The 16,773-nt window shown below is 40.4% G+C and overlaps 1 protein-coding gene across 1 annotated transcript in view; it reads left to right on the top strand.

Annotated features, from left to right (window-relative positions):
• Positions 1-16,773, top strand: part of TENM4 (teneurin transmembrane protein 4) — a 600,742-nt gene that overhangs the window by 238,405 nt on the left and 345,564 nt on the right. The window contains exon 4 of the mRNA XM_063394390.1: positions 14,765-15,053. Coding sequence (XP_063250460.1) covers positions 14,831-15,053 — 223 coding nt within the window. The 5' untranslated portion in view covers positions 14,765-14,830. The remainder of the gene's footprint in view (positions 1-14,764; positions 15,054-16,773) is intronic.

The following is a 16,773-nucleotide window of genomic DNA, read 5'->3' as shown; positions in this document are numbered from 1 at the left end:
CACCATCTTCCAGTGGAAGGTGTCCCTGCTCATGGCAGCGGGGCTAGAACTAGATAATCTTAAGGGCCCTTCCAGCCCAAACCATTCTATGAGTCTGTGATATCTAAGTGTCGTAACATTATCCCTTCACAGAGGAAGTAGCTGAATGTTCTTCAGTTTATGTCACAGCCCCATGCCCCCAGCACATTTGAGACAGAGCAGCTGAAGATACCAAGCCTACCCTCAGGTGGGGGAAGAAGCCAAGAAGCATGGATCATCCTTTATATTTCCCTAAGAGTGAACCAGATTTTTAAAAGAATCACATATTTCACCTCTTTTCACTTTTAATTACTGTTTGAAGGGTGCAACTCCCAGAAGCAGGACCTTGTGTCCATGCCAGTTTAGAGGAGGAGGCATCACATTTAGAAAGTCAGATGCTCCAAAAAAGCTGCCACTGTTGTCAGCTGGACTGAAGTATTTCCATTGGCACTAATGGCCACTGAGTGAGCTCCAAAGAGCCTGTGTATGTGTTCCCTGCCTTTAGCTTCATTGTGGCTGTTTGCCTCCAGCCTGCTGTGCCTGTCAAGATGGGGAGAGGCATTTTCTCTTTCATTTCCATTCCCATTAATACAGTTGTATTTTGTGAGGTGTTTGTTTACATGAGCCTTCTCGGTTCTCTTCTCTCAGGGGAGCCATTAATTTATCTGCTTTGCTTTTCATCAACAGGAGTTGACAGAGGGAGTTGGAGTATGGGTTAACTGCTGTTTAGAGCAAGTGGCAGGTGCTGGTATCACTCAAACTAAATGAAAATATAAATATCTCTTTACCTACCAAGAAATCAGCTTAAAAACCTCAGTGTTTAGGTTCAACCTGTTTGTAGGCCTAATGACCCAACTCGACACTAAATGTGTTTATTGACAGCTTGAAGGCTGGACTGCTCCAGACCCCAGCTACATATAATCATGGAAAGAAAAAATTTAAAATGCTTTAATCATAAAAGGCACTATGCTTATTATGTCAGAAAGGAGCCTAATTTTGGAGAAAAACCTTCTCCATCAAATCCAGGCCCCCTCAACGGTCCATGGGGGCAAATCAGCAGCTCCCAAGGTCACAGGTTACGTCTGAGAAAATTGCCAATGTGCTCTCTTACATGTTTCTTCATAGTTTCATTTTGGCTCACCCTGAAAAGGAGATTTTCAAAAGACTCCAATTTCTTAATTTCATTCCTTTTTGTCCTCAGCGCTGACACTTTTGGAGACTGAAATATGATGCAGTGCAGCCCATATCATAAAAGTGAACATTAAAAGGTTTTGTAGAGAGAGCTGAGCTTATAAAGCCCCATTTTAGTCCCCAAGTGAAATGAATGGAAAATACTTCCAAGTTATTTAAAGGATTTTGGATCAGATGCACACTTCACAAAAGCCATGGTGGTGTAAAACTCAGTGCCAGTCAGGAGATGACACAACAGACTCAGTCCTCATTGGTCAGAAATGTAGGGAGAAAACTAGTGATTTGTGGAATACCTTAAGATATAGCTGATACACAGTACAATTTCCAAAGCAGAAGGCTACAAAGTAGTAAGAAAGATTTTTTTTTTTTTTTTTTTTTTTTTTTTTTTTTTTTTTTTGACATTTATTTTTCCTACACAGGATACCAACATTTGCTACTGAAATACAAGGGACAAAAAAGAGAAAAAGGAAAGAAAACAAAGAAGTGAAGGGAGGAAAAATATGCTGACTGCATAAAACTGGTTTGCTTACATCAGTTTTCAACTCTTTTTGAAAATAGTGTGTTAAAGATATGGCAGAGAGAATAAAGTCTCAACAGAATTCCAACTAAGGGCAGAGGAACCTTTCTCTGTAAGCAAGGAGGAGGAATAGATGAGCAGTGGACATGGACCAAGAGGTTTCAGCAAGGCAGCTTCCATGAAGCAGCAGCAGCAGCTCTCTTGTCAAGGAAGGGAGCAATACTATCTCTCAGAGTCACAAAATGTACACCTGCCCATGCATGGTAGGGGCCAGTGCTGGAAAAGATATACTAGAATGGTTATTAGAAACCCCCAGTTCTCTTGCATGAGAACTGGTTAGAAATACAGAATTTTAGGTCAGGCAAGTTACTGAATGCATGACCTAAAGTGGAAACAGCTCCATCTGCCAACTTAGATGATAGAAAAGAGTATCTTAATCTGTTTTCCTTCCCACCCCACTTTATTTCCTCATGCCTGAGCCTTGCATCTAATTGTGAAATGCCCCTATAAAACCAGATTGATATTAATCTCGCTCGATTAAAGTTGGGGTAGGCTACAAAAATAAAAAGGTAAGGATTTGGCAGATAAGGGCTCTTTTTCTTCTAATTTCCAGACTATTTCCCTGATCTGCTTATGTTGTGGTTTTATGAACAGCTGCATCAGTATCCCCAGGGAGGCAGGAAGCAGCAGGGTGGCTGAGCCCTAGCAGGAGGGAACATCTCAAGCAGGGTTTGTCATCAGAAACATTGAAAAAGGGAACCATTCTTCTACTGAGGTTGACATTTTCAAACCCAGGAGCCTGCACTTTGGTGAAAACAAACTTATGTTTAAAGGATTCTTGGCAATTGGATTTCCTGCAGATTTCTGCATCCAACAGATGCAAGCATTGATCCAGCTTCACTTGGGCAATGATATGTACAATGAGACATTTGGCTCCAGGAACATATGACTGAGGATGTTGCTATCTCCTCTGTCTCCATCTGTACTGCTTCCTTTACAGACATAAGTGCTAATAAATTAACATTTGTATACTGCCTTGAAAATCGTGAGCTTAAATATAGGGTTTTTATTAGCTCATATCCTGGCAAAATATTTCTTTCATACAAATTACTTTTTGTAATTGAATTATCCCTTGCGATTTTTAAAACTTTCGAAGTGATTTGGCCTCTGCTATTTATCATTCTTTGCAACAGAGTTTGCCAAGGTAGGAAGGAAATAGGTAGAAAATTTATTGCAAAAAAAGTAGATAAGCACTTTACTTTAGGGTTCTTTTATGTCCACGATTCCAACAAGCCTAATAATCTTTGCAAATCATTAGCATGTTATAGCCCAGAATCCATCCTGAAACTGTATGATCTCACCACATAAGTTTCTTGTTAGACTCCTAGACTCTCTCGGACATCTTCTTAATAGTGATATGTCTCATAAATTATTCATTGAAATGACATGCTTAAGAGCATCAAAAAAGACCTTTTACTTGGCTGTGAAACAGTTGGAGAATGGTTTTATCTGTTTCTCATAAAATGGGCCCAAAAGGTTAAATGTCTTGTCCAGGATCACCCAATAAATTAGTGGTACAGCAGGCCATAAGAGAAACTGGTGCTGTTTCCCAGAGTCTCTCTTCTCAGCACTACACATAACTGTCTCTTCATCTCAGGAACTGTTGTGTGGCCCAAAATCAAGATGGTTTGCTTGCTGCTGAAACTCGTGGTCTCCTTCTCTATTCTGTGGACACTGGTGGAGCTAGCAAGCTTGTTGCTTTGGGTAGGCTTTGGTTTTTTTTAATCATTTCTCCGATTATAGGCCTTTACAGAGATAGACAGTCGCCTATGACTTCACATGAAACACTCAGGTTTCAGAGACAGCCACGGAATAAGGCTCCATGTATTTTCCCAAATGCGATCTGATAGGTCCCAGCCAAATGATGGAGCTTGTTACTAAGTTTTGCTTTGTTGTCTTTTACTTCCTGAGGCATATAAAAGATTGTGTTTGCTGCATCTATTTGAAACAAATAGTAATAATTAACATTTATATAGCAATTTCTGCTTTTTAAGCACTGTTCAAACACTAATTACTTTTGGTTTTGTGTGAACTAATATAATTCCACTCTGTTTTACAATCTACTTGCATCTTTTGTTGACTAAAAGCTAGTTCAATTACTTCTAATCTTTGGTCTAGCTAATCATTAAAGGTATGACTAAGAAGAGCCATTTACATCTCCAATTGCTTTCTCCCTTCCCTGGCTCCTTCCTTTGCTTTTTCCTTTTCTTCCCACAATGTCTTTTTGCTGAACTTTCTTTATAAGATGGATTCCTTAGCATGGCAGCAAAGCTTTTCTTCAGCAAAAGAGTGGGCCTTTCCACTCATTTTCTTAAATGTTATAAAAACTTGTTCTTATATGAAAGATTTAATAAGTCCTTCTGTTTTGCCTCACAAAGTCAAATACAAGATGATTTCCTATGGCTATCCAGAGGATTCATCACTTAGTCACTAAACTAGTTATCTTAATATCAACAATGCAGAATTTATTTTTCAGTTTGGACCTGGATGAACCACTTAACCTCTTATGTAGCATTTTATCAACTGAAATATGATTGTATTTCATTATTACTGACACAGAATCCAAGAACTCCAGTAAAAAGACTTCTGATGTGCCAGCAGGAGCTGGGGTTTGTGTAGTCTGTACCACTGACTTCCTGCATTATTTGGTCTGGTCACCTGCTTTCTGCCAGTCTGTTCTGCCTGTAACATGGGAGAGATGAAAATGGACTTCCTCGAAGGCTAAATCAGTAAGAAATCTGAGATTTTGCCATGAGTTAAAAAACAAACAAAACAAAACAAAAAACAAACAAACAAACAAACAAAAAACAAACAAACAAAAACAAACAAACAAACAAACAAAAACCCAACAAAACAAACAAAAAAAAACCAAACCCACACACCAAAAAAAAAAAAAGGAAAAGGAAAAATAAACCCTGCTCTTACTCTGGTAACTTTGGGCAAGTAGAAGAGCAGCATTTTACAATAATAGAATAAATTTAATGTTTGATTTTTTTTTAACCTGACCTACAGCATCAGTTGTCATTACCTCTTAAAGTTCCCTCCTTAATTCACCTTTTAGTAGTCAAGTGGCATTTGTACATCTGGGAGAGTTTATTGGTGTCTGTTTTGGAAGATCATTGAAATACAGAGTCATTGAAGGGTTTGGGTTGGAAGGGACCCTAAGAATCATCTAATGACCAGGGACACCTTCCACTAGATCCGGTTGCTCAAAGCCCCAGCCTGGCCTTGAACAGTGCCAGGGATGGGGCAGACACAGCTTCTCTGGGCAGCCTGTGCCAGTGCCTCACCACCCTCACAGGGAAGAATTTCTTGCAAATATCTAATCTAATGCTACCTTCTGTCAGTCCAAAGTCATTCCCCCTTGTCCTGCCATTCCATGCCCTTGCCAAAGTACCCTCTCCAGCTCTCTTGTAGCTCCTTCAGGCACTGGAAGGTGCTGTAAGGTCTCCCTAGAGCCTTTACTCCATATCCCTGTACATGCAGTGCTAAGCAGTCAGGTGTAAGTCTGCTAAGAGAAAGCAGTCAGGTGTAAATCCTCTTGCATGTGCTTAAAATCTCTTCCTAGAGGTGATACCCCTCCTTGTTATTCCAGTGAAGGGGCCCTTTGTTTCAGAAAAAAACCCAAACACTTCTATTTCTAATTTACTATTTTTACCTCTCTTTTTTCCCCCACAGACATTTTATCTAAGAAAAATACACTTCCTACCACATAAGCTTGTTGTGCCATTGAAAGTGAAGCTCTGGATGCAGTAGGGGTTCCGCTGATTAATCAGTCCCTATCATCTCTCAATGCACTCCGATTATCTCACAGAGAAGTCCTAAAATAAATCCATTCATGAGCCCTTGCAGTCTTTTTTACAGATAATTCATATTTTAATAAACATAGTTTGAAGTTCAACCCTTTAGGGAATTCTACCAGAACAAGGAAACAGGTTGGTTTCTCCCCCCGCGGAATGCAGGCCAGGAGAGATTGCCCAGTACCACACCATCTGTGGCAGGAGCAGGGACATTTTTACATGTGATACTGTAGTAAGACAGGGACAGGTCGGCCTTGTGACTAATCCTGCAAGAGTTTCCTGTGTTACTTACTTGACTTCAAGTAACTGCATAAGATAGTTGCCTTTGCCTGCAGAAGAGGGATGGAAATACTTTTCACCCTACGCTGTGTGCCCTGCCTGATTGGGTGAGACCTTGCCCCTGCTGCAGGAAGTTTTTCATCTTATTGTTCTGCAGAGTGTCTGAATAATTAGTCTTAATAAATAGACAGAAACAAAATAAATCTGTCCCTAACAATACTTTTTGAGCATGATTATGAGTATATTGCTCCAAATTCAGTTGAGCCTATGGCATTCCCTGCTATTTAATGGCAGTAGTGAAAGCCAGTGCTGGCCAAAACTACTTTTCCATTGTTTTCACAGTCAAGCCAGTGACAAAAAGGAGAAAAAATTCAGATCTTGTGAGTTTTATACTACAGGTCTCCTTCAATTCCAGCTGCCACCTTGTGAGCTGCTCAGACACCAGGCTGTATCTGAAAGGTGTAGAACAGAGGATGCTCTGAACTCTGTTTCAAGCAGAAGGGGCACATCAATGTGATACATTTACTGAGGAATATGGATACAGGGTGGTGGCGGCAGGCAGAAGGGCAAACATGCTTTCTCACCTAAAAGAGTCCCAGCCTCCATTCAGCTCTTTTCAGAGATAATACGTAATAGCAAAAAGATACATCTGAGAATGGGTATGAGTTCAAGGCCTCTTTTCTTATGGAAAAGGGTGAGAGTTCATTAGTATTCCCATGAAAAAGACCATAAACAGTTACTTGAAATGAGAGAAGTACTTCTTCACACCCCACACAGTCACACTGGGGCACCACACACAGGATGTTGTGAAGAACAAAAGTATTTAAGAGTCAAATGGGATTAGGCAACCTCTCAGAGGACAGGTTCATGAGGGACTGTCACACCCAGTGGTCCTGCAGGGAAATTTGCTGAAGCAGATACAGGGGAAGGACAAACGTTGATTCTTAAATCACATTTTAGGTTCACAACCACTGTCCCCTTTTTCTCTTCCAAAGTGACTGCATCCAATCCATACAGGGTAGTTAAAATGGGTAGTTTCCCTGTTCAGTTTATTGGCAGAGAAGCAGGGATATAGAGCTAGTGTATCTAAACACTAAAAAATGGGAATTCACTTACATAATTGTGGAATAAAGAGTCTGAATGGCACAAGATGTGCCTGGGAATTGCCTTGGGATTCTTGCTGCATTCTCATTTGGGTCACAATTTAATTACAAAGGCTTCCTGTAGGCCGCAACAGAATGCTGAAAATTAGACACAAAGCTGACCCAGGAGTGGTTATAAGGCTTAACACCCCGAGTAAATCCTGTATCAGCCTTTTCTTATTGTCTAAGGGATGAGACACTGGCACAGGGTGCCCAAGGGAAGTGTAGGTGCCCCATCCCTGGAAGTGTTCATGGACAGGTTGGAAAGGATTTTGGGTAACCTGGTCTAGTGAAAGGGGTCCCAGTCCATGGCAGGGAATTAAAACCAGGTGATCTTTAAGGTCCCTTCCAACACAAAGACATCTCACCTGTTTTCATAGATTCCATTCTACAGTTCTATGACTAGAAATTATCAATTTTTTTTGTTGTTGTTAAAAAGCAAACAAACAAACAAAACCCAAACCCCAGGCTGTTTTTGTTTTCTGGAAGAAAAAGGAAAAATTCTCCCAAACAGGCTGAGAAAGGCTATGCCAAGGGCTTTCACCTAGGATGCTTGAGACACATTCAAAACTTCTCTGACTCAGATTAAGGACATAAATTTTAGCTTCCTGTATCCCAGGTAAGAGCCCAAATTGCCAAAAGATGGGTGATGGAGAAAGAATGGGAATACTTTCAGTGACTACTGCATTTTATGTCACCAGTTCTTTTGTCACTCTGAGATCTACTGATAAATGAGCTGGTTTCATGTGGGGTTTGGATTTGTGGCACATCATACACCCAAACCTTGAGTCTGACATAGAGAGTTAGGAAACATTTGTAGGCTGACCATAAAACAGTGTACATAGTCAGGCTGTATTTTTTGGCATTTATTACTTAAATGTCATTATGCATTGTCTATTAAATTGAGGTTCTGAAGAAAACCCACTTCATCCTGGAACGGCTAATAGACTCATAATGAGAATTTCAATATAAAACTAAGATTTTTTCCAAAGTAATTTCCATTTTGGTGTAGGCCAGAGTAGGGTTCTGACAGCTGCAACAGGAGACTGCTTATACTTGTCAAAAATTATTCAAAAGAATTTTTAACTTTGGGCCCTAAAATCTACTAGCACAGGTTACATGTTCCAGCCCATGACAGAAGACTTAGGGAATTGCAAACCAGAAATAATTGAGATAATTGCATTCCAGCCTCCCTAATGTTTTCCCACCACTACTGTTTCAAGCTTTTCTGGGCATCCAGCTTATTGCAGTTTTAGATTTATTCATGAAAAGGTCAAAACCCACATCTTTTGGACAAGGCATTACCAACTGCCTAGCAAGTCTCCTACCAGTAGAAGAAAGGCTTAGTGGTTGAGACCAGAGAAGGGAGGTTTTGTTACTTTCTTTGAGTACTGGGTTAAAGCCAAGCAGTATTAATTCAACTCTTCATTCTCCTCTCTTGTGCCTGCTTCTTTCCTAAGTCTTTGCCAAAAATGTGAGAGGATGTTATACCTATAGCTTAATTTATTTCCTACAAAGACCTCATGGGATTTGAACCTCTGTTATAAATCTGAAGCTTAAGTTTAATAAAAAACACAGGAATCCTTTATGTTACAGAAGAATCTCCCAGAAACCTGGTAAATGGCATCACACTGTTTAAGCCACAGTAGTGTATTTGCTAAGATCAGATCATTGCTGACTCTGATCACCAGGCAATACAAATTTGATTTGAATAACCCCTGAGTGCCTAAGTATTTGTTGAACACATCAGAAAGAACATTCACCACTACATTTATGCCAGGTTTGTGCTTTAGATGAGGTGGAATAGGAGTCAATATCTTAGACAATTTTTGACAAATGAAAATGACTGAATAAAATTTCTCAGGTGCAATATTTTGTGTCAAGAAGGACAGGTTTTTTCAAGGTCAGGCTGGATGGGGCTCTAAGCAACCTGAACTAGTGCATGGCATCCCTGCCTGTGGCAGTAAGGTTGGAACTAGATGATCTTTCAAGTTTCAGACCCAAGCCTTTCCATGAGTCTATGAAATCACAATAAGGAGACTTGAACAAGGCATTTGCATCCTCATGGAAGTGGTAGGACTGTCACGGTGGACTGCCTTCTTTTAAATATGATGTAAAATACCAGGTGATAACTTAATTTAGTGTAGGATATTAATAATCAGAGACACAAAGTCATTTAATTGTCTGAACTCACAACTTCTTTGGTTGCAGCTTAGGATCCTGAGTTGGAGCTGATTTCCCAAACAACATTGTTGGTTTGCCTACAGTATCTGTTGGTGTCTTTGAGAAGATTAATATACTAGGTGAAAGTTTGTCTCCCTTTTGAATCTGAGTGGGGTTTTCATCACTCACCATGGGATTTCACAGGTCAGATACAACTGCAATTTTCCATGCTCCACAGTCCTGACTAAAGGACACTATCAAACAAGAAAAAACATCTTGTTAATATTACCTGAAGTCCATACTACTGTTCTCCAACAAAGATTTCAGGCATTCATTGTCCACAGTTTTTAAATTATTTATACTACTATGCTTATGTGACTCAAATCCAGAGCTCAGTATCAGACTCAGCCTTGGAGATCAAGTTGCTGCCCTCAGTTGTGTTCTTTCTTCTTGTACCACCTTAAGCAATTCATTTTGACTTCCTGTGCCTCATCTCTTCCTCTATAAAGTGAAAGAAAGGATACTTGCTCACTACTTACCAGCTCTAGGTGTTAGTTAATGATTTAATTTGTGGACCCCAAAGGAGGGAATATAAAATTAAGCTTGCTGCTCAGCGTCCTATGGCTGTGCTCATTCTACAAAGGGCAGCTGCAATAAAAAATAGGGAAAAATATTGCCCTAAGCAGTGAAATGAGATTGAGTTCAAGAAGACAAAAAGCGTGCTCTACCAAGTAAAATTATGCCGTTTCTGCATAGGCAGTTTTGCAGAGGAAAACAAAAGACTGTGAGAAGTCCTTTTGCTTCCTTCAGCACAAAGGTGGAGGTGGAATCAACCCACCAGAGCTCATGCTCACGTTTTCTTGCAGACAAGGTATTTCACTCTTCCAGCTTTCTCATCACCGTGTTGCCACAACTATATGGGAAGTACATAAAGCTGTCTGTACTGTTTAAACCCTCACATTTTGACAGAAAATTGGATGATACGACATGCTGCCTCCCAGAACAGGCGCTGTCTATCACCGTGCTGCTAATCTCTGTGATTAGTGACCTGCAATGTAAGTCAGCTATCAAAGACCACCTGTCCTCTGTGCTGTAAGTGCCTCCTAGCATATCGCTTTGTGGTGCCACACTCCCTTGTCTGGTTTTTGATTGATGCAAGTTTGTCTTTCGAGCAGTGACTCAGAAAATAAATCATACCACTTGCCATTCATTGAGTGCGATTCTGCAGCACAAAGCTGGGGTGGTTAATCAAAGCTCCAAAGAGCAACAAAAGCCAACAGAACTGAGAGTGAGGAGGAGAGATATAAAGGATAAAACATCATAAAAAGGATTATTTGGGAGCCAACCAAAGCAAAAGCAAAATAAAATGAGCTGCAAATAAGCATTATGTTTGCTGCACTACTGCACCAGAACCAGAAAGCTGATTCTTTTGCTCCGATCCCTGATATATATATGCAGGGATGTGAGAAGAGTCCCACACTTCTCAAAAATATAACTATATCAAGGAATCTAATTTTATATGCTTTTACTTCTAAGTAACCCTTTCTGGGGTCAGTGGGAATTTTCTGAGTAGAGTAAGTATGGACAGAAGGATGCTTCTGTTGTGAACTTTACTCCAGACCAGTTTGTGGTCCAGCTTGGATTGGACCCCATACACAGAGGGATGCCAGAAATAGGAATGGCTATTGCAACTAATTGGCCATAAAATTTGAAAAAAAGGAAAAAAAAGATGAAATTTGATATGTTATGCAGACAGCAGTATAATGAAAGAATCAAACAGAACTAGAAACACTGCGTTATAGGACAAGAAAGCCCTTTCCAAATATAAATGATTCAGAGGAGGAGGATTTTGTGCTTTTATGGGGGGAAAATGAACACAGAGATGGAAAGGTCCATATTAGAAAGCCTGTTTTTTTACAGTCCAGCAAGTTTATGGAAGCTTTTAAAATTATGAGGAGCAATCATGAGCTCAAGACGGAAAGAAACTGGTGGTTGAGTATGTAACTGAGATGAGTGTGATTCCTTGTGTTCGTCATGTGCCAGAGAAGTCAGGAAAAATGTGAGGTGTTGATGACACTGATGAAATTGTAGCAGAAGTAAAATCTAGACACAAGGAGTAGAAGATAAAAAAAATAATAGCCTACCATGGAAAAACTATGGGGCAGACTCTCTGACAACACAACTCCATTGAAAGTAAGGTATCTAAACCATCAGGGAACTGGGCCATAAAACTGAGATGACAAGAACTGCATGTCCATGGAGAAGTGCTGGAAACTTACTTAAGTCAGGTGAATGCAACAGTTCAGTCTTCAAAAATAACTTTTAAAAAAAATCTTCATTATGTTTTATGGAGGTAACCTTTCTATTTGGAAATTCAAGCCAAGCTGTGAGGGAGAGAGAAATAAAAGTTGAGAAGAATTAAATTTATAAAGACATGAATGAATTGGAAATAGAAACTGTTACAGAGGAATGTGCATATGGATGGTGCAAATTTACAGGGCTATTTTTGATGAACTGTAGGAGAATTTTCAGTTTTTCAGCACCTTTCCCTACAGAAAGAAAACCCTTCATCTGGTGGGAATTCACTCAATTTCCTCATGGTTTTTTGTCATTTCCTAAATTGCAAGGTTACTAATGGTAATTACAGACCCTGTTTGTACCTCGTGGCTGTAGCAGTGCAAAAAGGTTTTCTTGGCACATGATCCTCTCCTGCTAGAGGGCTTTTAAATGACCAGCCCTAGGCAGGAATTGCTACAATGCTCAGGAGCAGACAGAAGCCACTTTTTGTCATTTCTTTCTTACAGGGTAACCCCTTCTCACTCACATTCTGCTATCTCCATCCCCCATAACAATAAACCACAATTTCAATGTTCATTATAGAGGCTCTCAATACTGGGCTTTTGTGAAGGAGCCTGTTTTAAGGTGTTACATTCGAAAGTATAACAAACCTGCTCCTTCTAAGGTTTTCAAACAGAGATGCTATAAAGGAGACAAACAGATTCAACAACACGTGTAAAAATACTTACAGTTTTTCAAGCCAAAAAAGTACTTTTTTTTTAAAAAAAAGGAGATGACAGTGCACTGAAAGGCAATCAGGTGATCTTTTATTTCTTTCCAGTGTGAAAGCACCAATATGTTTGACTCAATGCAAAAAAAGAAGAAAATATACTAATGTTTGGTAGATCTCTTACATGCTGCTATTGTTCCTTAGCACAACGCAACCTCCTTCACTGTTGCTTCTATGTTCAGGACTTAGTTTTGTACCCTCACTCTGCAATACCTTTAGCATGTATGTTTTGGCCAGTGAGTCCAATCCCATTTGCATTCACTGTATTGCATTTACAGGAATGAATTTTCAGTGAGTTCGGTGGGTCTAAAAATGTGTTTAAAATCAAAGTGGTGCTCAAGTCTCCGTGTATGACTTAGGTAAAACTCGTTATAAGACACTCCTCCTTTCCCCTCTCCCTCCCTACATGTTCAGTAGTTTCTATGCATTTTGCTGACAAACAGAATGTATGAACTTGGTCTGCTGCCATCTCTGGAACAGACTGGGAGACAATGGATTTGGGGTTTTTTTATAGTAGTGTCTTAATTTCCAGGAAGAACGCTGCAGAAGCCATTCAGGGTGTTGGAACTGCGCTCTGTCATTGCAAACTTGGTTTTGGAGGTTAAAGGGACAAAACCCAGTGAACAATTTTAGCACACTCAGAACTGCAGAAATTGGAGTGTGTCATGGTTTAACCCCACGAGAGTCCCAAGAGTGTAACTCTGCTCTTCTTTGCCCAGCTGCCAGTTTATCTCATAGCCTTCCTGTAGTTCTTGGTTCCTCCTGCAGTTTCTCTTCAACTCCAGTATTTTTTCAGTTTTGCTTGTTCTAGACAGCTTCTCAAGTAAGAAATGAATAACAAAATGTTGTCTTCAGGCTTCAGTATTACTATTATGTAGTTATCAGAACCTGTGCTAGGAGTCTTCCGTCCTTCACACGCTCAGTTTTAAAACCCACAAATGCTATGTTACACCACATCCCTTTAAACTGACCTACAAAGCTCACTGCACATCCATCTTCGACTCCTGCATCACAGTTGTGTGAGGGGAGGTGTAGATTAGGTGTCAGGAAGAAATTCTTTACTGGGAGGGCAGTGAGGCACTGGCACGGTTGCCCAGAGAAGCAGTGGCTGCCCCATCCCTGAGAGTGTTCAAGGCCAGGTTGGATGGGGTTTTGAGCAACCAGGTCGAGTGGAAAGTGTCCCTGCCCACAGCAGGGGGTTGGAACTAGATGATCAAGGACCTTTTCAACCCAAACCATTCCAGGATTCTATGATTCTGTGAAATTCAGAGCACAGCATCTGAAGCAAGGCTAGGGTCTGAGTCATGGACAAGTAAGATTTCATTAGTACATTCAGGGTTTAGCTTTTCAAGAAAGAAATGCCAATAGAATGTGATTCAGTCCTTGCCATATCCTTCCATATGTATTTGCTGTGAAAAAGACCAAGAACTGATAGGTGTTTTCTGAACCTTTTGCTTTCTGTTTTAAATGCTGATGATAAACAACAATATCCTGGAGTGGCATTTACTTCTGTTATAGACTCAGCTTCTGTTCTTTAGCAGTCAGGAGGATTCGGTTTGTGAGAAGCTCAGCCCATAATTACAGATTTTCCATGTTTGGTTTGTGGATTTTATCATTATTTTTCCTCATACGCCAGTTTAGATACTAAAAAAACATGTTTTTCTGTTTTTATGCAAGTCATTGCTTTTATTTTTTGTCTGTGACTTCTGTCACATTTAATAAACTTGAAGTAAAAATACCGTTTATTAATTATTTTGACTAAAATACTTCTAATGCATTTTATTTCTGATATCTGTTTTCTCTGTGTGCAGATATGTATGCTTGCATTGCAATGCATATGAACATTGGTTTTTCCACAGAAATAAATCCCAGGCCATGTTGTTACATGAAGCAGAACACTATCATTTATTTACACTTTCTCAGCTCTGCTTAAGTTCTAATATATTTCCAGCTGAGTAAGGATGAGCCCTCTGAAAAGGAAGACGTTTTTATGCAATTTCCATCCACATCTCACTCCTTCATTTTTCCTTTCTCCCTCTACCTTCCCATTTGCCTTCTTATACCATCTCAGTTTTTTGTTCATATGTTCTAACCTCATGATCTATGCGAACATCTTTAAAACCACAGGACAGCATTTTTCCAAAGCCCTCTGGTTGTCCAAATAGAGACATTTCAGCATTACCTGATTTCTCAGAGATTAGGTGACTGATGAATACATGCCTCCTCGAGGTGTCTGAATCACTTCCTATGAAAGAAGACACACAATATCACAATCAGTTTCAAATTCCCAAGTGCATACCTAGTTCAGACAGATGCAGGTTGCTGCATATATGTATCCTGTTAGCAGTGGCAATTATTAAATGAGTCACACGTAGTTGAGACTTTGTTTTTATTGGTAATTGTTCTAAGAGGGTTTTTCTGCAATCCATTAAGTAACATCCCTTTTCTTCATTGTAAGAATGTATAAAGAAGGCAAATTAGCCGTTGAGTGCCCAAAGGTATGAATTTTTTTTATTCTCTCTTTCAGGTTATTCTAATCTGACCACCACACAGACGTCATTATTTTAATGTTGAATATTCAGAGGAGGGTGCCATGGATGTAAAAGAAAGGAAGCCGTATCGATCTCTGACTCGGCGCCGCGACACTGAGCGCCGCTACACCAGCTCTTCAGCCGAGAGTGAGGACAGCAAGGCACCCCAGAAGTCCTACAGCTCCAGCGAGACCCTGAAGGCTTATGACCAAGACTCCAGGCTGACCTACAGCAACCGGGTCAAAGACATGGTGCACCAGGAGGCCGATGAGTTCTGCCGAGCAGGTGGGTACTTTTCAGCAGATGCAGCCGTAAGCAGCGTGAGGGATCAGCTGAGAGCCAGAGCTGGGTAGGAGGCTACCTCTGAAATACTCTGAGGCCAAAAGAAGATGTAAGAGAGAGGTTTAAAGAGAGCAGCAAGAGATCATCTTCTCTGTGTTGCACAGACGTGTGCAGCCCGGTGTCCTAAAGTGGCAGACCCATTTTCCATGTTCATTAGCACTTGTTAAGACACATTTTCTATGTCTTAGTCTTTCTGTCTGCAGCAGCACTTTGCCACTTCCCAGCATGAGACTAGAACCCCCTGTTCACGTGCTGTGTGGTACTGACGTGGCATGGAAAGGCCTGCCTGCCCAGGAGACCTTTCATGTGTCATGTGTCTGCTCTGTCATGAGGGAGGTCAGTAAGGATGCTGAGGCAGAAGGCAACAAGGGGAGAGTGTCACTGTCCACACTGTCCATCTGGTCTATAGCAAAACCCTGGAAGAAAGGGGGCAACTGAGCTCCAGATGGGATGAACCCTCTTGGCATTGTACATGGCCTGCAGGCTTTAGGTTTGCCTTGGGGACATGGTCCAAAATTAAAGGAGTAAGGAACCACTTTGGGACTTACAGGAGCACATTTAGTGAATCTGAGTCCCAGTATCTGTGAAGATGTGGAGTTTCAAGAGTCACCACGGACTCCACAGTTCTAACAGAGATTCCAGATATTCTTTTTTATTGCTACCCTGAAGTCAGTGCAGTTACATTTTCACTGCTCTTACTGCCTATATGAGGTAGATTTCTGGCCCCTACTATAAGACTCATCTTCACTTTTCTGTAGAGATGTAGTTCAGATTCCAACCAGGACTTCACATAAATTGTTTTTAGAAGTCCATCAAGAAAAGCATAAAATGGCAAAGTGATTCAAATAGAGAAGGCAGCATTCCAGAAAATGAACATAAACTAGCTGACCCAGAGTACTCTTAGCACATCCTCTGCAATTTAGAGAAGCTGATTCCCCAAAAGGAATGCATATAATTACACTCATTAAACTTGTGGGCTGCTTAATCTCACTTCTCAAAAATCATGCACTTGTGGTTTTGGTGCAAGACTCCTCTTCAAGGCACACACACACAAGCAAAATGATTGCAGAAGTATCTTCATGCATATGGCTTTGGCGTTTGAGTTTCAGAATAGCTGCAACAGGCAATAATCAACAAAAGGGCCAATAGTTGTTGTAGGTAACACTGTGACATCATAAAAGCAGTTTCCCTCTTAGCAACTCTGAAGTACTTCATCCCCTCTAAGGAATGTATGACATTGTAAAGAAAAGGAAACTTTTTAGGTCATTGCATTTGCCTACTTCATACAATATATTCACCATGCAGGATAGATGTGAATTAGTCCAGGTCAGCGGTTTTCAACTTGGAGGTCTGTGAGGCCATGTGAGTCCATGGACTTCTGCTAAGAAGCCCACAAAAGATTACTTTTCTTGAAAATCCAGTCTGTTGACAGGGAGTGTAAATTTTCTATACACAATCTCATACTTCCCTAGGAAAACTTTGAAGGGTACTGAGAAATAGTAAAAATGACTGGTCTAAGTAGCTGAAATTCATTGAGAAGTTAAGATTAACCATGTCAGAGCACCAGTTCTGTTTCTGATATAACCCTCACAAATGGCTCAACTTAAAGTTTTCTGCCAGTTTATCCTGAGGGTCCCAAAACTGGCCTGAAGAGTGTTAACAA

This window comes from Prinia subflava, chromosome 3 (assembly GCF_021018805.1).
Source record: "Prinia subflava isolate CZ2003 ecotype Zambia chromosome 3, Cam_Psub_1.2, whole genome shotgun sequence".
Taxonomy (NCBI): Eukaryota; Metazoa; Chordata; class Aves; order Passeriformes; family Cisticolidae; genus Prinia; species Prinia subflava.
This window is presented reverse-complemented; position numbering and strand designations above follow the sequence as displayed.